The sequence below is a fragment of the Coturnix japonica genome, chromosome 3 (genome assembly GCF_001577835.2).
Source record: "Coturnix japonica isolate 7356 chromosome 3, Coturnix japonica 2.1, whole genome shotgun sequence".
Taxonomy (NCBI): domain Eukaryota; kingdom Metazoa; phylum Chordata; class Aves; order Galliformes; family Phasianidae; genus Coturnix; species Coturnix japonica.
The window spans coordinates 44734261-44760171 of NC_029518.1; the positions used below are offsets into that span (position 1 = coordinate 44734261).

At 37.2% G+C, this 25911-nt stretch overlaps 2 protein-coding genes across 8 annotated transcripts in view; both read right to left on the minus strand.

Annotated features, from left to right (window-relative positions):
• Positions 1–119: 119 nt before the first annotated feature.
• Positions 120–13244, minus strand: MTRF1L (mitochondrial translational release factor 1 like). 5 transcript variants are annotated; one of them, XM_015858226.2, is made up of 7 exons: positions 12847–13244; positions 10411–10490; positions 8240–8423; positions 4294–4457; positions 3356–3473; positions 1675–1811; positions 120–1408 (listed from the first exon to the last, which is right to left on the minus strand). In XM_015858226.2, exons 1-7 carry the CDS (start codon positions 13142–13144, stop codon positions 1205–1207), a joined length of 1185 nt encoding a protein of 394 aa, XP_015713712.1. In that variant the 5' UTR covers positions 13145–13244; the 3' UTR covers positions 120–1204. The 5 variants fall into 5 exon arrangements, with proteins under 5 accessions (XP_015713712.1, XP_015713715.1, XP_015713716.1 ...); XM_015858229.2 differs by having other exon boundaries at positions 8240–8398; positions 12847–13182; XM_015858230.1 differs by having other exon boundaries at positions 8240–8398; positions 10411–10551; positions 12847–12957.
• A 1733-nt stretch (positions 13245–14977) lies between these two features.
• Positions 14978–25911, minus strand: part of RGS17 (regulator of G protein signaling 17) — a 71131-nt gene continuing 60197 nt past the window's right edge. For 2 of the 3 annotated variants that reach the window (XM_015858237.2, XM_015858236.2), the window contains exons 3-5: positions 24516–24605; positions 20601–20835; positions 14978–18578 (exon numbers count right to left, since the gene is read on the minus strand). In XM_015858237.2, coding sequence (XP_015713723.1) covers positions 18390–18578; positions 20601–20835; positions 24516–24605 — 514 coding nt within the window. In that variant the 3' untranslated portion in view covers positions 14978–18389. The remainder of the gene's footprint in view (positions 18579–20600; positions 20836–24515; positions 24606–25911) is intronic. The other variant, XM_032443646.1, reaches the window with a different exon arrangement.

A 25911-nucleotide genomic window follows, 5' to 3' on the forward strand; every position in this document is an offset into this window, starting at 1 on the left:
TCTTTAAGGTCCCCACCAACTTAAGCCATTCTTTGATATGACAGATTGATAACGATCAGTTTTGGTTTTTCATTCCTTGTCACATTTTATATAGCATGCTTAGGCATACTCCTGTAAGCTACCTGTAGCAAACTCCTGCTTTATTTACTGCATTTACATTCTTACTCTGATTTCTTATGCTAATAAGTGTCAAAGTAAACAGCTTTATTCATGGTGATATTTTCCTTAGGGTCTCATTTCTTATTTACTGGTACTTTGAATACATTCTGTGTGTGTATACACACATATCTACAATGAATGATGGGATAATGTAGCATGGAGGCAGCAAGTTTTGCATTACCACAAATCCTTAAGACTGTAAAATGCCATCTTATTTAACCTCAGATAGAGACGTGTACTGACATTAGTAAATGAAAAAGGCAGTTTTTTGCACTTTGTACAAATGTTTTAAGATGCTGTTAAACTGAATAGTTTAAAACAGTGAGCAGCCACACATATTATGTAAACTTCAGAGAAATAAAATCAGTAAAATGCAGATCCAATTAAAAATAAAAGATAAACTGCAAAGAAACGGAGACTGAAATTGTATCAGCCTTCAAGACAGTCACCCAATTTTGTTTTGTTTCAGTTCCGATACAAGAAACATTCTTTTTAAAGATAATTCCAAAAAATAGCTACTTCTAGAACTCTTACTGGAAGGAGTATTCCTACACAATTCTTACTGCTTGCTATATAAGAACTCCCTTTCCCATACCATGTATAAGTCATCAACAAATCTGCAGATTAGCAGTGTGTTCATTTATCACTTTCTTCCCATCACTAAACAAAAACAGGATTATTATTTTTTTTGTTACCTTGACTAAGCTATTTGACACTGTGGTGATGTTGAAACTACTGTTTGAACAAGATGTGAAACTAGAAATAGCTTATTTTTAATGCATACCTTTTGAGAGTCGTGTATCAGTATCTTCTCAGTGGAGAAGGTTAAAAACTGCAGTTACATCTGGCCCAGTCAAATTTACTTTAAGCGCACTGCAGCAGCAACAAGGTGTTTTACGCAACAAGTATGAATACTGTTCATCAGTCACAAGGAAACCAGCTTCCATTATCTGAAAAGCAGTTCAGTTCTCTGAATGGTACTCCAAGAAGTTCTTTTGCAGGTGAGTATCTATACCTGCAGACATGGCTTGACAAAGAGCAAGATTCACTTTTCATATTCTGAAATAATTTCCATTAAAGATTCATAATCAGCGTATTCCTTCAGAGCTTGTATCATTTCATCTAGCATTTCCTCCCCTAACATGAAGCTCTCAGTATGATGCACTGATCTGCTTATCCTGTGGTCAGTAATCCGGTCCTGTAGGAAGTTGTACGTTCTGATCTTCTCCGATCTTCCTTTGGTTCCAATCTATCAAACAAGAAGAATCAGTTTACAACACCGATTAAAAACCTTCTTATAGGAAAGCTGAAATACTGACTAAGCATTTAAAAATGGAAATCTTTCTCATCAACACACAGAATCCATTACATGGTACTTAGACTAGACTAGATCAGTAGTCACACTAACTGCTCTCAGACTTAGGAAAGAACACAGGAATTAACAAAGAACACACGAGTTAACCCCCAAGAACATAATGTTCATACAGAATAAAATCTTCATAAAATGAAACTTACTTGAATCTTTCGAACGCTGTTTCTCTTTTTGGTTTCTTCTTCTAGTTTGATGTTGTAGAGTTTAGCACAAAGCATTTGCATAGCCTTCTCTTTGTTTCTAATTTGAGATCTTTCTTGCTGACATTCAGATGTGACCCCTGCCAAAAATATGATAAGAATTAACACTAAACTGTAACATATATAAAAAAAGAGTTTGCAATTTCTAGAGACTGTTATTATGAGAGAAAAAATTACATATATTTGGACAAGGAGCACAACAGTCCAGGCCCCTTCGTGTCTGATGATATTTGGGGAGACTATTGCCAACTGCAGGCTGAGTTGTGTTCTAAGCTTTACAGCAGAAGAAAATAAATTTATTTTGGTATACTGAACAATGAAATAGATGATTAACTTATGGAAGATATCTGTAATTTTTTACCACAGTTCCAGGAAATTTAGCAGTAAAAAACAGTAACGTGCACTAGATAGTGGTTATACAGAACATACAAAAAAATTATGGTTTCTTCCCAAAAATATACAATTCAAATGAAGATAGTAAATGAACAATCTAAGAAAACAGCAGGAAAAAGAAATGCATGAAAAAGATGGTACAACCTAAGTTTCTATTTGGAAATACTGTAAGTAACTGGTAAGATTACAGTATACTGTTACATAATTACTTAGTGTTAATGTATGAAAGACAACTTCTTAAAACAAACTTTACAAACAACTTCTGGGTCACAATGAAGACTTGTAAATGGACTTGGGATGAGAGAAATTGAAAGTAAAAGTATATTTGTAAAGGAAGAGCGATTATGAAGATAAATAAAAAAATTTCAGATTAGGTGAAATGCAAAAAAAAAACAACAAAAAAACCAAAAACCAACAAAAACCCCTACGCACTATTCCTAGGGCATAACCACAAAAAATAACTGCAATACATTTTGAGATTGCTAAAAAATACAAAATATAATGACTGCCTTCAGCAAAAGCTAAGACCATTTACTGCTTTTTGTCCTCACATCTGGAAAAGAACAAAACTATACAAAACTCTTCTGAGTACCTTTTTGTCACTTTATCTTAATTAGAATTCTATCATCTTCAATATTTACATTCTACTTTACCGAGGTGATGCAACAAGTGTAGAGTGGAATTATGTATTCAATAAATACAAAGAAATGGGTGGCAAAAACCTGGATATGCAAAGATAAAGTGTACTCAGGATTACCCTGAGGCTGTAAAGCCTGACTAATGTTTGTGGTAGAGAAGAGGAAAAGTTAAAAAGCAATGAAAGTCAAGGCAGATGTTCTGAATTGCTCAAAAGGAAGTTAAAAGCTTAGAAACAGCAATAAAAGCAAAGATATGATAGCTGACGAGGTAGCATTTGAGGGTGTATCTTATTCTTCTTACATTTCCTAACCTGGGCCCCGGGGATGGGTGTTGTAATTATATCTGTAACCTATGAGAAAGCAGCCAGAAGACAAATGGAAGCTAGCGACCTAAGTAGAACTTAAAACAACAGTTTAATAAGGAAAAAGAGCTTTACAACAGTATGGATATTTTCTGCACGCACAAAAATGACATGAAAACTTTGCTCTACAGTGACCCAGGTTTAAAGCTGTTGTTTCAAATAATATAGTACAGAAGAAATTACGACCATATTTTTACAGTGTAGTTCTTGTACTAAGGAAAACTGAAGCACCTGTTGGAATATGAACTATCCGTACAGCACTGTCTGTGGTATTGACATGCTGCCCTCCAGCTCCACTAGCTCTCTTTGTTTCTATTCGCAAATCTTTTGGATTAATTTTTAGCTCCATCTGTCATGAAAGACAAAAAGAAAAGAAGTCAAATATGCATAATTGGTTTATTTTATAAAGAATATTCATGCAAGATCTATTTTTTTTTCCCCTAAAGTTTGAGTGGTAGCTCAGATCCGCTTGTTAAAAGCTGAAAAATCAAAGATATAACCATCCATTAGCACTAATCTTCCCCTTCTTCTGAAAGCTCTGCACTCCCTCAGACAAGTTAAACATTATTTGAACTTGACTAGATGGGTTTCAGATAAAAGGGAACATACTGACTTTGTATGGCTCTGGAATGGAGTGGTGATCCCTGGGAGGAAGTAATGAAGCACATTAGGGGCAAGAGGAAGGAATAAAATATTTTGACAGTTTGGTAGGACGAACATCCAAAGTTTTAATTATTAGCTAATTATTTATAACCAAGCAAATTTGTTACGGATGAATTGTCACTCATGCAACTTAGAAGGGGAAAATGAGGATATTATAAAAATGGAGAAGAGGGATGCTAAAACAAAACTCTATGTCTTCTCTAAACTAAATCAGCCACTGCATTCACTGAGCATGCAAGGCATAGTTACAGTAAATTTTCAAGTGACAGTGAAATAAACTGCCAGTGAGCTTGATATAAGGATTATGATGAAATATAGAAATTCTTTATTTCATTCCCTTAGGCAAAAATAAACAAACAAATACATCTTAAAACTTTTAGATTAAAAGGCAAAATCATAATTAAGAGACAACAATTAAACAGACAGAAAAGACTTTGGTATCAGCAATATGGCAAGTAAAAACATTGCTTATGGTAGTGTCTGTTATACCAAAAATAGCATATTACCTCAGTGGGCTGGGGTAATATTGCAACAGTCATCGTGCTGGTGTGAATGCGCCCTTGTTTTTCTGTCTTTGGAACCCGCTGAACACGATGCACTCCTCCTTCAAATTTCATGTACTTGTAAGCATCAAGTCCCGCTATACTGGCAACTGCATGTCTTAGGCCACCTTAAATAAAAAACAGTTGTAAAAGTGCAAACACTATTACATTTTGAGCATACTTAGGCATCGTTGTTTATTTCTTAAAATGACAAACTTATCATTTGGGTGTTTGGGTAGAATCACATCAAAAATGCAAGAGAACTCCAAAACATACATACTCACACAATATATCAAGTAAAGGACAGTCAACTCCTTCTAACAGAGTCCAATTACATTTTTAACATATGCATAAAAGATTATTCATGAACCATGTGCAGATACAATACTTCCAACTATCGCAGAAATCTGACAGCAATAATGAGCTTATGTAAAGACCAAGTTTTGAAAGCCACTTTCAGCAATGACATCAAATTCTTTTGAGTAGTATTTGAGAACCTCAACGTGTAATGATAAGGAAAAAAAAAAAATCACAGTAAGTTTATAACTTTCAAGTGACATCTGCTTTTTTAATAAATTCTTCTTTCTCATTCTCTTTTAAGCCTCATCTTAGCTCTTCCATTTCATTTTAACTTTTTACTCCATAAGAGTTAGCTGAGCTCCCACCTCTGTACCCATGCATTAAGCAGAACATTCCATAGCAACATAGCGACATACTGAAAGTCAGCATGGAATGTTCACAATTGGAACTTTTGAACTAAGGCCCAGTACAATCAAGACAGAAGGTCTGTTGCAATATTAGTTGATGGTATTCTTCTTCTTCCTTGTTTGTACTACTGCAAATATTTTTGCTCTGCAGAAATTTAACGTTCCTTCCTAATTTTACTGAAACATTTTACTTTTTACAGTTAGATTTGTCAAAATTGGTCAAAACTGCCTCTTTTCCTTACTTTCACCTGATTTTTGTCCCTGCGAATTCTAAAATTTCACTCCCACTTGTAGAAATCTTTCCAGTCAAATGAACCACTCAACACAAGCAGTTCTTGATTTATAGTCGTTACCTACAACTAACTCTGCAAGACAAAACCATCACAATTAGAATATATATGACTCCAAAGCATGTATTTTAACAAATAAGAATACACTCCAAAAAGTTCAGTTCAAATTTGTAAGGTACACTCTAACAGGTACTGTGAAATCTTAATTATTATGCAAACAGTATTCAAATAAACAAAATAACCCTTCTTGTAAAAGAAGATATATATATGTAAACTATATAACTTGTGCATTTATTTGCACAATTAAAACATACTTGCTTCTTTACATGTAAAAGCAGACAAACAAAAAATAAATCAGAACAAGAACAAAGAATAGAATAAGTATATAGAAGAAGCCAAGCGAAATGAGATGTAGAAGTAACTTGAATGTTCATAATTCAACGGCACTCCAGACAAGATTAATTATGTAATAAGCAATTCGTTGCAAAAGCTAACGTTCTGTCTTTTCTCTCATACTTGTCCTAGCATTAGTACATCTACAACGGGTACAGTCTGCCTATCTGAGTTGCTACATCTGTGATATGTTCAGGAGACTAAGTCTGTAGCGATGATTGTGTAATCGTGGTAATGTGGAGCTTAGTACAAGATGACCAGGAAACTAGTTTAAGACTATTTATTTAGGTCATATTGTTTCAAATAAACTATATCAAATACAGAGTAATTTCAGGTTCATCAAGAAACACAGTCAAATACAATGAAATTTCAACAAACCCTCTACTCATTTTGATTTATTTTTTACATTGCAGACATTTTTATGCATCTATCTCCAATAAACAAGAAACTTCAGTAAGAAAAAAAAATGGCTAGATTTTTATTTCAGGCACTGAAAGGAATATTTCTGCAGGTTTGTGTTCATTATCTAAGAATCAAGCTTTCACCAAAAGAGTAGTGAAGCACAGCTCCCTTTCTCTTGCAATCTCAGGGCTGCTAGTTGAGTCAGATCTGCCTTAACTATCCAGTAACAATAGGTAGCTTTCAAGCCAAATCAGCAGATTGATCCAATTAGCACTGTGGCCTCAAAACAGCTAAAGCAGAGACACAGAAGGGATGTAAAGTTGGCAGCTGGCTAGAAAGTGGGACTGCCCTTAAAAAAGCTGACTTCCACCTTAAATCTTCTCGAGGTATAAAATAAAGACCCTTTCTCTCATATCATTTACACACATCTAACCTGTACAACACTGATTCAACTTGCTTTAAAAAGAAAGTTCCTGTCATTTCAGAAGCTAGTTCAGCTTCTGGTGAAGCACTGACTAAAGAGAGATTAGTTGCTCTGATGGATTGCATCCCATAACTTCCTACCTTTTCCAACTACATCTTCAATATTTCTCAAGGAAGTTGTTTTCCTTGTTTTTCTTTCCTCGATTAAAACGAAAATTTTCTATGATTACTTTTCATGTTGTTCATTACTTTTTATCAACAACTATTTATCAGAAGAGTTAATAAGAACAAAATTAAAACTATTAATTAACTGTTCATGTCTACAAAAAAGAAAAAAGGATGCTGATGGAAGTACAAACAGTTTCAAGTTACTAGTTGCAAACTGCACGAGCACTCATCTACCAATCCATTCCCACTATAAAATATACATTACAGCCACAGCAAAACATAGGTTACACTAGCTTTACTCACTACACTGTATAACAGCAAGGCTGCAGATCTGTCAACACAGACTTAGTAAGTCTAGCCTGCTGAGAACTGTGACTAGCACTTTGTCAGTCAAAAAATGTAGTCCCTGCCACCACTCATGCAAACCATCACATTTCAGACTGCAGTTAACTTGAGCTCACTGAACCTTTGGCTGCTAGAAGGAGATGAAATCACATTTTTCTGCTTTCACTCTCTACATGAGTACTTCTCTTCCCTCTGTTGTAATGGATCACCTGAAAACTAATCAATTTTTGTATGTAGTTTGTCTGCTGAATTAACTTGGTAATGAGACTTTCAGCAACGATGGAAGTGTCAGTACAGAAAAGTCACACAGAGACAGCAGCCGGATTTCTGTGAAACAAATTTACACACCAGCTGGTACAATCAGTAAATTAATGTCCCTGCCTCTGTTTGTTATGTAAACCTACCACGTTCCCTTTCTGTAAACACACTGCTCCGAGAGATGCAGAGAATCAGCAGCTCCAGATCACCAAACATCTGACAGGTTAAATTTTACCCAAAGGTTTTCTCAGGCAATTGTGTTTTAGTTCCTTCAAAGTTTCAACGACTCCCCCACTTGGCGTATAAATTAGCTGTTACACAAGCTATATCTAAACATCTCCTTTCCTCATACAATCATCAACTGACATTACCTGAAAAAAATCAAGATGTTTTGGATTAAATGCCAAGAATCCTTTTAATCATAACGTTTTCCCTCTGCCAAAAAAAGAACATAACAAATGGACTTTCAACCCACCTTTAAGCCAACCTATAAACACAAGGTGTTTGTATTTTTAAGTAAATAGTACAGCATATTGAGCTAAAATTAAAAAATACATATTTCTTTTTAAAAATACAGGTTATATAAAACTAAAATATATCTGCATGACCTTCTGTATTTCTAATCTGCAAGCACATTGTTTCATTTCTACTTTTCTGAAACTACTGAAAGACAGTATTTATTTATTTTTAGTATGTTTTAGTATGTTAGCATTTTAACAGTGCTTCTCAAGTGGAATTTCAGTCTCAAATACATAAGCTGAAGAAAATCGTACCCAGACATTCAATCTCTGCTTCTAAATAGATTTTCCCTGAAATCAGTTTCCCATAGTCAGGAAATTTATATGGCATAAGAATGAACATTTCAACTTAAATTAGAAAGTTATAAACAGTTACAAACATTTATTTTTTTTTTAAGTTACTGACCTATTTCACTGGGAAAATATTCTAATATTTCAAATTTCCACTTTTTATAAGCAGCATATCGTCGATACATATCAAATATCTCTGAAGTGAACAGCATCGCTTCTTGTCCTCCAACTCCAGCAGTTACTTCCATAACAAGATCACTGTTGTGTGTTTCTTCTGAAGGAATCAAAAGCAATACTATCTGTAAATGCAAAAACAATCATCTAAGATCTCCCCCTTCAATCCAAAACTGTTATTGTATAAAATGCCATGCAATAATTTACCTACTCTGCATTTTCCTGCATTAACTCACAGACTCTCCAGAGCGCTGTCTGCTCAATGCCTTCTGAGAGCCCTGGAATTAATACACAGGAATAGGGAGGGGAGGATGCTGCATTGACAAAAGTCTGCCTTTGTCTATTAGCAGAAAAAACAGATTTCTTTCAAGACCCACAAAATTTCATAGAACTTTCCACCAATTAGACTGCACTGGTTGGACACCATAGGATACATAATGATTCTTGCAAGAAAACAAAGCACCTCATTCCCATCAGATTCCTTTATAAACCAATATCGACTTCAGAACTAAGATGCTCTAGATTGCATTTCTTCAACACCGATTTATCTATATTATTTCTACTTATTTAAAGGCAAAATGGCTTTATTGATCTGTTGGATAGATATACCACAGAATCATCAAGGTTGGAAAAAATCATCCAGTCCAACCATCCACCAATCACCACTAGTTCTCACTAGTGACTCCACCACCTCCCTGTGCAGCTCATTCTACTGCCCGGCCACTCTTTCAGAGAAGTATTATTTCCTAACATCCAGCCTAAATAAATCATCCCTGGCGCAGTTTGAAGCCATTCCCTCCAGTCATACCACCAGTTACATGAGAGAAGAGGCTGACTCCCAGCTCACAACAACCCCCCTTCAGGAAGTTATAGAGAGCAATAAGGTCTCCCCTGAGCCTCCTCTTCTCCAGACTGTACAATCCCAGCTCCTTCAGCTGCTCGTCATAAGGCCTGTGCTCCAGACCCCTCACCAGCTTTTCTGCCCTCCTCTGAACGCATTCCAGGGCCTCAATGTCTTTCTTGCAGTGAGGGGTCCAAAACTGGACACAGTACTCGAGGTGCGGCCTCACCAGTGCTGAGTACAGGGGGACAATTACCTCCCTGTTCCTGCTGGAAACACTGTTTCTGATGCAAGCCACGATGCCACTGGCCTTTTCGCCACCTGGGCATGCTCCCGGTTCATTCTCAGCTGAACATCAATCAATACCCCCTGGTCCATTTCCTCTACACAGTCTTCCAGCCACTCTGCCCTAAGCCTGTGGCGCTGCCTGGGGTTGTTGAGGCCAAAGTGCAGGACCCGGAATTTGGTCTTGTTGAACCTCATCCCACTGGCTTCAGACCAGCTATCCAGATCCTCACTACCCCCCACGCAGATCAAGACCAGAATATTAGAACCAAAAACTATATAATAGTTCTGAAGGATTGATTAAAACTCTGTACAGCTCATAAATAATTTTTAGTCATCCTTTTTTTACTAGTATTAGGTGATGTCTCTTTCTACTTTAGCTTTCCTTTTCTACTTTTAACATATATCATAAGTATCTACATTTTAAAAATAATTTTAATTAAAAAACTTATTTTTAATAAGATGGCTGCTTTATTGCTGCCAAAGGAATACGAGTTATATTCTATTTCTACTAACAGCCAGCCAGCTTCTTGTTTGCCAGTAGCATTAGGAACATATTAACAGTTTAGGCAAAGGTTAACTATTTTGATACAAATATCCATGGATACTTAGTAGAACCTATACAAAGTAGCAGTGTAAAGTAGTTACATTGTATTACACTATTCCTTTCAAAACCATATCATGCAAGTCGAAAGTTTCTAACCAATAACAAACTGAACACCCATAAAGGCACATCCAGAAGAGATGAACTACAGCACCTACATATCAGGATGAACTGATAAAAAGAATTCAGCTGTAGACTATCTACATGCATCTGCATTTTCCATTTACCTTAGGTAACATACTAGTTGAGGAGTATAGTTGATGGAGATTGGGACGGGCGGGGAAACGAGCAGAGTTCATCATACATATTTAATGAGAGGACAACTTGGCTTTTTTAACTTAGGAATGATAAGGAAATAATAAGCTTTCAGAGGCAATCTAACCTGTTGTTTCAGTTCAGCTATTTCTTCTTCACAGGAAACGATTTCCCTTTCTGCAAGTTTCCGCAGATCTTCACTCTCATCTGGAATATTTGAGTATGGTTAATCCTCAGATTTAAGCCACTGGCACTCTCAGAAAACCTTCTGAAAAATAACCATGTGAAGAACTTACTCCACAAAATAATCACACCGGATCTATCAGAAAACTGTATTAATGTTACAGTCTAGAACAATGACAAACAATATCGTTCGAGTGAAATACGAGGATATGAAATACAAGAAAACCCACTTAGGCATAAGAAAATATAGGTTATTTACTGTAATGGTGGCCAAAAACTGAAGAAGGTGGCCCAGGGATGTTCAGGGGTCACACCCCTGGAGACAGTCAGACCCAAACCAGACACAGCCCTGGGCTACACATGACTCTGCTCTGGGCAGTGGGCTGAGCCATTCCCTGAGGGGTCTTCTCACTTCAGCCACCCCACCATCCTGGGGAACACCCTCTTGTATTTCACTGTGATAGGGACATCAAGAACCAAGGGGTAGAGGAGTCCAACAATTAATATTTCATTAAAAAGACTACTGCTGTATGTAAAAACTGCATGTCAGTAGCAGCAACTTCAAGCAAACTATCTGCAAAAAGTCACCGTAAAGCAGCTGCAGAATTTCTAACACATTGCTGAAAGACATAAATATGCAAGACTGCAGATAAGAGGAACTTGTAATTCTTACAAGTCAAACTTGTAATTGACTGTTAATCAGTCAAGTAATACTTGACTGATTAACATTAGTGATTTACAGTTAAATAGTTTTCCTGTGCTGCAGTTTGAATATATTAAGATGTCCCTTCCTCCCACTCCCTAGTCAGTATCAAACTTCAGACTTAAATGAAATACAGCTTAAGCTACCTCTGACCTGTAGTAATTCAGCTCACTTGCCCAAAAGAAAACAAAATAAATCCCCCAAAAGGAGAAAATTATGCACATAATGAAAGGCATGGAACACAAGGACAAAACTGCAGAGTCAATGGCAAAAGACCTGAAAGAAAGATGTCAGCCACCAGCTCACTGTGCACAGCAGAGTCTGGGAGGTTCCCTCACAGCAAATGCATACATTTTCAGTACTGCAATTCATGTTAGTGATCAACTACTTTTTAAAACACATTTTGTTGACTTTCCAGATCACATTTAATATCTGGGGATTATTTTTTTCCAAATCATTTCAGCAAAAAGGGAAGGGAAAAAAAAAAAAAGCACATGTAAATTGGTTTCAATAACAAGTATGCTTTACTGTTTCAATAACAAGTGTGCTTTGCTTACAGCTGGCAAGAAGCACACATGGCTGAGTGGCTGACAAACTGTGACACCTCAAACACACTAAGTTGGTCACCTGCATCCATCTACTTGTTTATTTTAGACTAACTACTGTCTGATCAAGGCCTTGCGTTAAGGCCAACAGAATCAGATATTCACTAATTGTGAAGAATGAATCTATTTCATAGCACAGTTGCATATTTTACTATACATATGTGCAATAAGCTCTAAAATCACTTAAGAGACATACGGTCTGATTTTTGGGTGGCTCTGTGTAGAGCCAGAAGTTGGACTCAATGATCCCTGGATAGTGATAGCACAAGGGGAAATGGTTTTAAACTAAGACAGGAGGTTTAGATGAGATACTGGGAGGAAGTTTTTCACACAGAGGATGGTGATGCAATAGAATTGATTGCCCAAGGAGGTTGTGGATGGCCCATCCCTGGAGGCATTCAAGGCCAGGCTGGATGTGGCTCTGGGCAGCCTGGTCTGGTCGTTGACGACCCTGTACATAGCAGGGGTTTGAAACTACATGATCTTTGAGGTCCTTTTCAACCCAGGTCATCCTATGATTCTATGATGATTCTATGATCCTTGTGGGGTCCTTTCAATTTCACATATTCTATGATCCTATTATACGGAAATATTTTTAAGTATGAAGTGCTCACAGTGACCGATTAAACCCTTATGGTCACCTTACTTAAGATCAGCATCAGGTTTTAATGATGTCGGTTCAGAAGGGAGACAAAAATCCTTCACTCTATTTCCCTATAAGGGAAACTAGCAGCTTTGGGCCAATTATTAACTTCACGAAAGGAAGCATTTCTCCTTTTTGCACTCCATGCCGGATGAGAATGAACAGGGGGGAAGCGAGGCAACACTGTACATTTTCCTTTCAAACAACATCAGTCACCTCCTACAGCCAAAGCAACGAGAGTTATTAGTTCACACGCACCGTCGATACCCTTAAAGGTCTGCAGTGCCAACCATCCGTCTGCACCCGCCCCCTCCTGGGGGTCACCCAATCACGTCGGGTTATACAAATAACTCCCCGTACCGCCCCCTAGGCCCGATGGACCTTTCCCCCCACCTCCGGGTCGTGCACAGGCCTTTCGTTTCGCTTCACCTTGTAGTGCCAGCTCCCGCGTGTCTCGCAGCTCCCGTTCCTTGTCACGCAGCCGCTGGATCAGCTCCGCCAGCTCCGGCCCGGCCTCGCCCTGCACCCGCGCTTCCAGGAGGCGACTTAAGGAAGGGGTGGCAAACAGTTCGTCTAAGCGAGGCCAGGCGCTCAGCCCACGCCGCGGCTGCTGCGGGCGTACTGCCAACGCGCTGACCCTGCCGGACCCCGCATGGTAGCTGCGTGCAGGCAGTGCGATCGCCCGGCAGCCTCGGGCTGCGCGGAGAGCTCGAGCCAGCAGCCCCATCCCGGCTAAGGGCCGCTCCGTGCGCTCAGCCCTTCTTTCGGCAGCTCACCGCGCCGGAGGTACCGAAGGCGCTCGGCTGTTTCCCTTCCGGGTTTCCGGAAGCTGCCGAAGAGGCTCTGCCCCGATATCAGCCATCGGGGCTCCGGCGGCGGAAACGAACGAAGGGGTTCGGCTCCGATTGGCCGGCGGTGACTGAGTCGTGTTGAGCTGGGCTCGGAAAGTGTACTGAAGAATTTAGGTTACTGTAAAAATACGCAACTGGCCATAAAACTTTATTAGGCAGTAGCTTATGTCACGGCAAGTCAGATCTTTGCTATTCTACCATCCTTGTTTGTGTCTTAACAGAAGGAGGTAACCATACTTCACAAGCGAAGTACTCTGTCGGGGTATCAATAATTGCATCGTTGTAGGTCAATAAATCGTCATGAGTGTCAATGCACCACTTTGAATAAAGCTCTATGACAAAATATCCTACATATTTATCCTACATAAGTATAGGATTACTAGCGCAACGACACATCGTCAGTAGGGTAAAACTAATCTGACTCACGGTGGTCTAACCCAGCTCACATTCCCTATACATTTTTCTATACTATTCAATTCTATACTACGTGCAGTAGTGTAGAATAAATGTAAAATGTAAAATGTAAATGTAATGTTAATGTAAATGTAGAAGTAAGCTGGGCAGCGGTGCACGGTGCAGACCAGTTATTGGTTTCAGTGACCTCAAACCACTGCCACCCATGTTGCTCCCCAAGGTGTGACAGGTGGATTGTATCCCTATTTTAAGCATGAAAGACGTAATTCCACTACGTGACAGGTTGTGGGTAAAGGAAGGGGCAAAATCTGGCTTTTGGCATAACATGGAAGTAGTTGTTTCCCAAAAGTACAATTAATGTAATCCTTTTACTAGCTCATTTTGGTGCCATAGCTGCATTGTGCTTTTGCCTTGAAAAAGACACACCTGCTGCTGAAGCCCTGAGGACTGAGGTGAGCAAGCAGGACCAAAGTTTTCTCTCTGCAGTGTGTGCTCAGGACAGAGGTGAACAGGGCTGGACAGCTGCAGCTGTGTCCCAAGCTGTTCCAAAGGAGTGCTTCCAGGCATCTACAAAGAAAGCAGTGTTTTGGATTTGGTAGTTAGACATGGTTCAAAGCAATCTGGGGAAGACACACAAAGGGCTTTTGCAGCTATGGTTTAAGTATGGAAGCTTCTTCCTTAATGCTGTAAGACCAGCCAGCTACTCTTACAAGGACCTTCTTACCTCATTTATATGCTATTCATGGTCAAATGGCTGTTGTGTTCACTACTGATGCAAGTCTGGCATCAAATGACAGTTCAAATCCCATTTATTTAAGTTATGATGAAGGTCTATTTGTATTTCGTTGGTTTAGATCACAAGCTAGCAGACACTTTTGCATACTTTTAATTTATAAGAGGATATAAGTAGTGCGCAATTTCTGTCAACTCTCTGTGGTGCTGTGAAGGGGTGATGTGGATTCCATGGATGCTTGGATGAGTCTGAGACAGTGTGGACACATTTTCAGGGCATTCTGCCCTGCCTGTGCTGGCCAGCAGACACTCTGGTCTTCTCCATATGTATGTGTCTTCACGCTAATTTAAATACTTTTGGTGTTATCTATGGTTTTGTTTTATCCTGGGCATCTTAAACCCAGGGTGTCTTAGGAGTGTACCCACATGCTCTGCTTATTTATGTCTATTTGGCATTGTGCTCTATTTAACAGGAAAGCTAGAACACCAGACAAAAATGACAAAAAAACGTAACTCACATTCCACAGTGCTATATACATTCTCATGAAAAACTGAAATACAAGTTAAATACATACTTATTTTATTCCAGGCTATAGAATAAGTGTATTTAGGCAGTTTTTCAAAGTGTATTGCACACTGCATGCACAATAAATCAGTTTAATAGCTTGACTGTTTTACATTTTGTGTTCAAAGAACTGTATGACAGGCAATGAGATCATGTTATGGCACAAGTTGTTGTCCATTTGGACTATATCCATTTTTTCATACAATTTTGGGAAACCCAAACTGATAGATGAAATGTCTATTAATCATTTTAATATGAGCATTTGCTCCAAGAAATAAACTTCATACAAGTCATGTTCAATTTATAAACCCCTCCAAATAGAGGATTTAAGACAAGAAATTTTGAACGTGATTTCATTGCAGTATTACACTGAAGACTGGTGTAATATTTGTCAAAATGATGTAACAGTTTCCAAATACAGGTTTTGGAATCTTTTGCTAGAAATCCAGGTAATATTTTAGGGCCCACACAGTTAGCTTTAAAAATGTCCTTGAAAGGATGACTTGTCTGTTTTGACAAGAACTTCTACCTATGTGAAATATCTTATAAAGATAGCTTATGACTAGCAGGTCACCATCAAATAGTAACATTAAGAATATGTAAGTCTACATTTGTAAAGGCTTTTGCATGCAGTTTTGTCTCTTACACATTGTTTAGATGTGTGAACCAAATGTTTGTGCCTCAAACACCAACAAACTTGAAATTACACTATGTAAATATATACATATATGATGCCGTGTATGTTTAGTATCACAGTAAATATAACTGGTATTAAATGATACTAAACATATGTAGGATCGTAGTTAAATTCCAGTTAAGAAAAAAAGCCAAAAAAATTCATTCTTCTAACAGTATTTCACAGTAGAAGGAGGCAGTCCTTTCTCACTGACTTCCCCCCCCCTCAGGATTTGTAAACATCATAGCTATTACTCTATCGGTATAATAATTGAATATTTTATTCATAATGGTAAGTAGCTAACCAACATGAATAAAGTTGTCATAACACAATAACACTTTCAGACAAAACAGTTATTTATTAAAAGAAACATTTATAAATACTTTGTCTTGCATTTTAAACTACATTTTCATAAATAACAATATTTAAAAGTGCTGAATATGGTAGGATAGTCAGCAACGCCACTGTAAACAGATTTGTTTTCCACTTTGCAGATTTTTTTTTTAGATCCCATTCTGTCAAACACTACAACAGTTAAAATAGTTGCATAGGGAATAGATAATAGCCCTTTTAATCATCTCCTGAATTCTATATAAATTACAAAACCAAATGAGTTTAAGAAACAGTTTGTTAAGTTGTTCTTATATATCCAAAAAAAGCACACAGGTTTCAAGTAAAAAGAATGATTAAAAAATTCCCCAGACTTGCTATTTGAAGCATGTTCAATAAATTAAGAGGAAGAAAAAAAAAAAAGAGAGAGAGAGAGAGAGAGAGGTAGTAAAATAAAGGAAAAAATAAGCCCCAGGAAATAAACTAATACCTGTTTCCTACCAGCTACTGTGTAGAGCCAGAGCAGCCTTGGCAGCAGCGATTTCGGCAAGAGCTGGCACCAAGGAGTAGCTTGCTGGTTGGAGCCAAGTTTGCTGGGGCCAGATTCCACCTAGTTACAAAACTGTAAAATCTTTTGGACCCATCAAAAGCAATGGGAGTATGCTGTATTTAGTCCTAGGAAAGTGAGAAGAACCTTGCCTCTAAGTCTTAGTACAAGACCAGAGCTGACGGTGCTAAATATATATATATATACAAACATACATACATATATATATTTAACTAGCATTCAAAACAATCTCATGGTTTACCTTTAGCAGTTTGTGAGGGATGGGAACACTTATTTGTCTCATATCTGGTAGGTATGAAGATGTTGGTTTTTTTAAGTTCCAAGTCACTCTCTCTTTAAACATCAAATTGCATCCTTAAATTGGATATTTTTGGATAAAAAGGCCAAGCAAACACCTACTAAAACCACCGTGGCAGAAAAGTGGTTGGAGTACTGTGCTGCATTAGCTCTCATTTAGGGCTCAATACAGGACTCGCTACCCAGGAAAGACACCCACTGAGTTTCAGTAGGCATTTTGCTTGGGTAAGAACTGCAGATTTAGGAGCCCTTGAAATTTGGTTTAATATTACACTCCAAACTCCTTGTTTTCAAGGAGTTATTCAAAATCAATGAGGCCAGAAGCTAAGTCTTCTTTAACCCACCATCTTGTAAAACACTTGCTTAAAAACATTTTTTGACTGGATTTAGCCTTCAAAAAACACAACAAAAAAAATCTTACAGGACAGATGCAATTCATCGAAGTGTTCTAAAATACTCTAAAATGCTACATGTAGGCAATCTTTTATTAAATTTCTTTATTAAAAAAAACTAAATTATCAAGCTTTCTGTGTTTGTTCTTGTTTTTGTTTTCTTATTTCTTTTTTTTCTTTTTCTTTTTTTTTTCTTTTTTTCTTTTTCTTTTTTTTTTTTTTGCTGAAGTACATAACATTATACAACAGTGTTAGAACTGGGTAGCCAGTCTTTAATAAATCAATTACAGTATCTGACATCTGAAATGTACATTGAAAATCTTTGTTCTTTTAACAATTAAACAATATCAGCGCATAGATTGTGTCACTCAGATATGGATCCCTTTAAGTGGTTTGTGCTTTTTTTTTTTTTTCCTTCTTTTTTATTTATTTTTTCTTTTTCTTTTTTTTTTTTTTGACATTGCAAACTCTGTAATGAAAATGCCACAGTTTTGGCAGTGAACAACCAGAGGAATCCTCCACTTGATTTATTTTAAATAAACAGTGATAAATAGCTCTTTCTATACAGAAATATTGGCTTCAAAAAGTCAGTGTATTGTACTCAGTAGAGCATGTTGAGTAATGCTACACCTTAAAAATTGGCTTTTTTCAGTTAGTGATGTTAAAAAAATGCAAGCCTCTTTCTGGTTTGCTGCAGTTGTTGTTTCTATGTACCATTAGACTGTATTGCACAAAAAAGTTCTTAAATACAGATATAATTTATGTTATTGGATTAAATATTGCAACAACTAAGTGGTAAGTGAAGCAGTTTTACCTTGCACATGCAATGTGAGGATACACAAGGAGACTGTTCATAAAACTACAAATACATCATTGCAATCTTGACTGCAGTTGGGTGAAAGGAGTGCGAAACAAATGTATTTTGGCAAATCCACTGTTTCTCTCCCATGCTATTTCAAGCAAGGAGGACCTTGGTAAAAATGTAGACAGAGACCATAGTATGTATTTGTTTTCTTCACAGTAGCCTGAGTAGAGCTAAACTGTAGTTCTCCAGGAACCCAGCTCCAGATGGTAATAAACTACTTTTCTTCTGTCCCGCCCACCCCCGAAAAAATGAAGTTATTTTATTTGAAAATTAAAATTAAAACTAAGTTTCAGAAGTAGAGCCTGTAATACTTTCAACAAGAGACTTATAAATTTGAGAGTTCAAGAACCTTGGGAAAGAGTCTCTGTGCATTAAGGTGTATATCTGGAGTTGGGCATCTTCATACATATGAGGACTGGGATCCAGCAAGTTTCTGTTGATCACTTCTCTCACCCGGGAGTCAAGACTAACCTGAAGAAGATGAGAACAGATGGATATTATACAGTAATGCTGGAAAGGTTGTATATATCTCTTTCTTTCATATGGCTCCATGGAACATCCTAAGTTCATCACTTTATTCAAGGTACACTCTAACTTTCAGAGTAAATGTTCTAAAATGCACACACATGATTTCAGACTCAGATGATAGACTTTATTTCAGTTTTGACTTGGTCTTTGCATCCATCTTAATAGCTGTAAGATGAAATGCCTCTATTTAACAATACTAGTGCTAATAAATAAAGTTCTGCAGTAACCTGGATTTCCCAAAATAAGTTCTTACACACTGAAATGTTTTACTTTTTACATATTTTGAAATATTTCTCACAAAGGAATGTTGAATGACCCTCACGAAGTTTCCTATTCAGCATTCTCCTCTGAATGTGTCACAGATCTTAACAAGACCAGTTCATGAGGCTAGCCAATCGATTCTTCATTACCAAGCAAAATGGCTTGGACAAGAAAGCTCACATTTGGCAGGATAGTGGTGTTCCTTTGCCACTGAATACTGTAAAAATTAATTGCCATTATAGAATGAAACAAATTAATTATGGATCTCTTAATTCACATTGTAGTTTTTCAGTGACTCACTAAAGCCATATGGCAAGATTAATTGCAATTATTCAAGTTATCTCTTTGGTAAATAGATGTGTGCAAGGTATTTGTTTAGCACACTGGGACATTCTGCCTCAGTGACTTCATCACTGAACAAGGCTGAATATTTCAGCTCCTATGCCAAAGTTTCATCCAGAATAGGATGCTGGGATGAACGAGAACTTTAAAGCTCCCATTCTGATCTAAAGCATTGCAAACTGTTCTCATTTGCCTCATACGGTTTCCAGTAGGGGCAGAAGCAGTTGGGTTAATGACATCCTTGCATTCCTAGGGAATGAATTATGTGAGCAGTTCTGTTAAATCCTAAGTCCCAAAAGACTGCTTTAGTCTTAACTGCTGGTTCATATTGGCTTTGGAAGACAACAGGACGTACAGTAAATATGTGCCTACTAGATATATATATATACACTGTCAGAAATACAGTAGCTTGCTGTACTGGCAGTTATCTCACTCCAAAGTTAAAACATACACTATGTCACAGAGAATGTAAGGGAATTTTAAATGGCTGTTGGTTTCATTCACAAGAATGAAATTGCAAAAATTTACTAAAAGCAGAGGTAAAATGTAGCAAGCAAGGTCCACAAGTAAGCATAAATTAACACATACAGAAACAAAGAAGAGTTGCTAAAGGTACGTGACATAGCCCAAGAAACTCTTCTACAATGCCTGGATATTTATTTATTTATTTATTTATTTATTTATTGTATGTTTATATATTTGTCTGTTCCAAACCATGATTTGATGCTGAAGATAATTTCAGTTGGACACTGAAGAAAACTGTATATAATTTCCTGGGTATTATCCCACCTTTCATTAGAGAAAATACGCGATCACAATTCTTAGACTATTTGATGGTATCTAGGGATAACCAAAGCAATTTTTGCTTTTTTTTCCCCAGACAGCTCTTGCAGCAGATAAATCTGTCATTATTCTGATTTTAATCCCACTGTGTTTTACAAGGCACTAATTGTGAATCTATTCCACGATTTGTTTCCTGTTAAATATTATTTTATTTGTCATATGTTGCTGAATTTATTTATTTTTTTTTCCTCCAGAAATCCATTTTCATGATGTACTTTGTGTCTTTGGCAAGCAAGTTGCATTACTAAAGAAGCATTCCTATTTCTCACCCTTCTGTTTCTGGAATTTCCCCTTCATTCCTCTTGTAGTGAGAGCTTTGAGGAGTTGTGGCCAGTGATACTAAGCAGCTCAGCTTATGTCAGCACTTGTGCAGTCCCTCCCTTTCTCATTTTATTTCCTATACCGAGAATTGTTTTCATCTGAGACTGTGCATACTTTTCGACCCCTTCTGGCAATCTAGAGTATAGCATGTCTGTTTTGGAATAGGAAAGGAATTCAATCTAACATTTACAGCGTTACCTCTTTTGGTGAAAGTATAGAAATGTAATCTTCATATATAAGCCTTGCTTTTTCTTCAATAACTTTCTTGTTCTGTTCCTTCTTTAGATCTTCACATGCAAGCCAGAAAAGCAGGTTCTCTTCACTATACTCTGTTCGAAGAAACTCTCTAAAAAGGTTCCTCCCAGCTGGTGTTTTCATCATCTTGTCAAAATTCTGAGCCCAAGACAGAATTTCATCTGCAGTCGGGTTTTGGCTGCAGAAGGAAGATATCATTACAAATATGTTTCTATTTTTGTAACAGTGTTTTCATACAATTGTCCAAAATTTCTCCTTTCCACTGCACTTCAGCCCAGAGTGAAAACTAGAATCAACAAAGCTTCAGAAGTGACAGGAGAATTTTGTTCACTTCACTTGCTCATTCATTATCTCAATAGGCCACTAAATGTGTTTAATATTAAGAGACATGCACTTGGCTTTCTGCAAGTTTTTTACTTGTACTGTTCACCATCAGACTAAAGAAAAATCCAATAACAGAAGAGAATTCCTACCCCGTAGTTAAAGGAGATGTGAGACAGCTGACAGTAGGTTCTCTCTCCTGTCAGGCTTGAGGGACACCTGATATCTCTGCCTGCTTCTGATAGGATTTGGCCAATCTCTGCCTGCCACACAATTTGGTTCAGCAAGGACAAGAAAAACAAAAGGCTCTTGGCAGCCAAGGGCATACTAATGAGGGCCAACAAAATAGTAATTCAGAGAGCCTTTAAATTAGCATATTTCTCTGTGCTTGTACCTAGGGGTTGCTAAGCTTCTCTGTGTTTGGTGCTATTGACCTGAATGATGATCTACTGGCACAAGATGTGATGGATGTTTCTGGCAAAACTGGAGAGAGAAGAAATGGGAAAAAAAAACCAACTTATTCCCATTTTCTGAAGGAGGCTATTTACGGCTTGTACCAGCGGATGCACAGGATGAGTGAACAGAAAACCAATTTGTGCCACTAATCCATAATGTACAAACGAACAGTCTGAGAAGGTCATATTCAAATTTCTTAACAACAGTTAAGTACAGTTTCACACTTAACTCTGAGTGCTCATCCTCCCCTTCCTGATAAGATACAATGCAAGAATTTTACAGTCTGCTGTTAACACTGTCTTTGTAATCATGTTGCACAATAAATGCCATTTGCCCATATAATTTCAAGTTCATTTTTCAATTCGTAGTCTGCATGCAAGACAGAGTGGGTGTCAGGAAGCTATTTATGACACTTTTTTGGCAGACTAAAAGATCTAATAAATGAGAAAGTTTTTAACATTTAAACTAAGCAGCAAAACTAAAAAGCATAAACATGCAGATTTTATGGTGAAAAGTCCTCACTCTCTGAGGAAAGAGAAATGAACCTGCTGGAAGGGGTGGAGCTGACAAGCAACCCATGTTGCCTAGTTATCAATTTGGAAAATACTGCAGTTAGATGAATATAAGAATATGTGAACAAAAAAAGTACAGAATAAGGCAGTTTGATAGAGTTTAATCTATTAAGATGTTTTACATCTGTAAGACATGTCATTTCATTAAAAATGGATTTCCTGTTCCCTCTCCAAAATGACAGTTTCCTGAGGAGATTTGTGAAGTACAGCCCTGTGCTATACAAGTAGATTAATTTAAAAAGAAAATCACGCAGACTGTCCAATTTGATAAACTAAAGCTCACTTATGTCTAAATAACTTATCTTGATCTTGTGAAGTAGGAGAAAACTCCTTTGTTGAGGTCTTGAATTTATTAGACATCAAAGGCAGCCTAAATGCTGCACCACGGCAGTGCTGAACTAAACGTTCCTTGTTCCTAGGTACACGAAAGAAGAGGTTGGGACTGCAATAGGATATTTAATTTAAACCTCTGGATGTTCTCTCACCTCCTGCTCAGGTATAGTCCTGACACACAGAACAGGCCTGATGTTTGCTGAGAGCAGCTCCATTCAGTTACAAATGGAGTACATCATACAAAACGGGACACTAAGGACAGGACAAGGCAAGAGCCATTCTGCAGCCATTGCAACCTTCTGCTCAAACCTCCTCCATTTTTTTTGCATCAGTAATGAGCAGTTTCTGCAGAATCCACTAACTTAAGAGCTGGTGTAGACAAAACAAGGTATAAACACATCACCTTACCCCAAAAGCTTTTGAAGTGGATCTGTGAGCAGCTGCACACCTGAGGTTAGGGGATGCCTATACAGTGATGGAGCAAAAGGCATGAGCACTCTCCCCAGGTAACTACTTCTTACTGGTGTATGAGTTGATGGAATTGCAAGTTGGTGAATCTGTGAGTTAATGAATGAAGCAGTGACTCAGGATCTGCATGAGTTAGACTAGCCTCTTTAAAGGATACTTGGCCCTTGTTTGAATTTTGTCTAATAAGTTCATGAAATAAAGTTTGATTCACAGAGTACATTGTCCCATTGACTTGACAAGTTTAGACAAACTGTAACACTAACCATAAGTGATAACAGCTATTTAAGTTTCACTATAGGAAACTATAGGTTTTGACATAGGCTAAATTCAGCTGCCCTGTGTTATGATCTAGAGTTACTGGTTTCTCCATTGGCTTACAGAAGGACCTTAAGTTATGCAAGATGAAGTTTTATATCATAGTCGAGGTGAATTAAGTAGTTTAGAATTAATTTTTACCTAAACAATCTCTACTTGCTACCTCTGCCTGAATCAGCTCAAGAGAAAGAGCTGAATTAATATCATCTGGAGTACAGTTAGTGGTGGGGAGGCAGAAGAGGAGGGAGCAGAGACAGCACAGAAGGTAAATCTTCTCTGAAGGCAGGGAGCTGTTAATTCACAGCTTTGAATTAACCACGACTTCTTCATGTGAAACCACATGCGCTCTTTTAATATTCCATGGACAGACCTTTCAGTCTTCCATTCTTCTGCCTACCACCAACAATGATGTTGAGAAACTCCCCAGATTTCAAGATCTGGACCATTAGTGAGCTGTTTCACTAAGCTTTGTACTTTCTTTGCATAGCAAAGCTACAAGGCTGCCGCGTTAAAACCTGTGAAACATTTAATCCCAGCAGGGAATGTCATGAAGTAAACACATTCATCATGATGGAGTGCTTCTGTAAATTCTTTTAAAGTGACTTGAATTCCAGAGTGCTCAGCTGCACCAAAGTTCAACATAATATAACTGGAGGATATAAACAATTAAGACATTCTCATATAAAGAAAGAAAAAAATCTGTCAAATCAATTCACCACGTGTTCTCTGTCAGTAAGGGGAAAAGTCTATAGTGCTTTCATATTTTGTGGAACGTTTTTATTTATCCTTTCAAAACTGATCATGAAAAGCAATGGTGGTACTGAGATATTTTGCTTGTGTTGCTTTTAAATTCAATAACGTCTTCCTGAATTAAGTTTTAATGTACCTTTTATGGGATTAAAGAACTTAAAGCCACAAGTTTAGCTTTTTTTCCCCAACACAAAAAAATATTTGCCTTATCTTCAAACAGAAACAGGCTCAGACTTTCAGTATATATACATCTGTCTTTCAAGACACATATTTCCTGGGTCAATTCAGGTAAAACCATAAAACAAGCTGATGTACAAAAATTAAGCATGTTAAAAAATCTAACTGTAAAATATACTTTTGCCCAAGTTTGTTTTACTTCTTGACTGGGTAAGTAGAAGAAAATGATTCTACAAACAGCAGAGGCCCATGGATCAGTTAAGCCATTTTCACATGCCTTCTGTTCCTCCCCATTGCTTTGTATCCATAAATGTGAAACTATCTGTAAGGCTAAATATCACTGATAGCATTACATGGCAAATCTGATTTTGCTTCATTTTAGAAGTCTAAAAAAAACTAAGGTAAATTAGTTACAGGTAAATAAAAATAAATTAATAAATTAATAAATAAAGTTTCACCAACTTACCATTCTTCTATGACTTGGATGCTTTCCATTTTGGTTGTATGTGTTGGCCTTCCTGCATTGTCTCCTCTATCTTCATTCCTAACAGTGAGGCTGCAATGTAGTACAACACTTTATTTTGTCTAGAGAATGTTAGTTTAAAGCAATTACTACAATAATGCAAATTTTCAAATGCTATAAATGTATTTCAAGTATAATTTTTCACTCCTACCCCTAAAATTTATGTCCAGAATTTGGAAAGAGATTTTTTGATAACAATTTTTTTTCCTGTAATATTGGTGAATATTAATTAACATGTGGCATTAGCATGTATGACTTTTTTAGAAACTGACAGTTTATCCACTGAAAGTTGGACAAAAAGTCAGAGGTCACATTTGGAGTGAGTTTACTTAGTAAATCATGAGTAATATTAGTAACAATAAAGATAAGGAAGATAAGAAATTCTGAATTGATGAGGTATTGGTATTCTACCAATCCTAGACTGGTTCTTTATGAACATTCCCTTTTGTGTCTCTTGGATATGGTGTCAGTAGATGGCTTGGATAAAGAACTTAATATGTGGCATCCCCTTACGATTTCATCTAGCTCGAATTTCTTTTTCATTCCAAAATATAAAAGTTACTGTCCTCTCAACTGAAAGGCTCCTATTACCTTCATGTTACTAGAAACAAGTCTATTACAAGAAGAGACTTCCTTTATGTGAGGTGTTTTTGTTTTGTTGTTGACTTTGAGCTGGTAACTTGCATCACTTACTTTTCTGTGAATGCTCTTTATGAGTGTTCTGGACCATGGTACTGACAGAGAAAAACCACAGTCCCTATTACTAATGTGCATTTTGAATAACAAAGGTATAGGAAAACTGGTTCCAATAATAAAGCTTAAGAAGTGGAAAGTAGTAAGAAGATAAATTCCCTTCACTGGCCATTCCCCGTGTATTCAATTGAGAGAAAACAAGCAACCAAGAAAATAAATAAATAAATAAATAAATAAAAATCCTCCTTCCTAGTCCCAATGATTTTCTAATTTTGAATATCTAGGTTCTATCAAACAGTGAGGCTCACAATTATTCTAAGTGGAGACAGATATGCAAAAGTATGTTGATATCTTAAAGATTTCTCTCCTGCATTAATCAGAGTAATTTGTACTCAGCCCTAAAAAATCCCAACTTTGAGACATTTTTAGTACAAATGACTTTTCTTCTGGCTCCTCTGCATCTCTGAGTTTCATTAATATGTTTTCAGGCATTTGGCAGAGTTAATGGGTGATCTCAACTACTTTTTGAAAATTGTCATTTTAAGCTCCCAGGTAAAGCAGAGCACATATTAAGACTTAAACATTACAAAGATATAAAATTCTAAATAAAGCTGTTTGATGCTTGCTGTTCCTTCACTTACCTGCC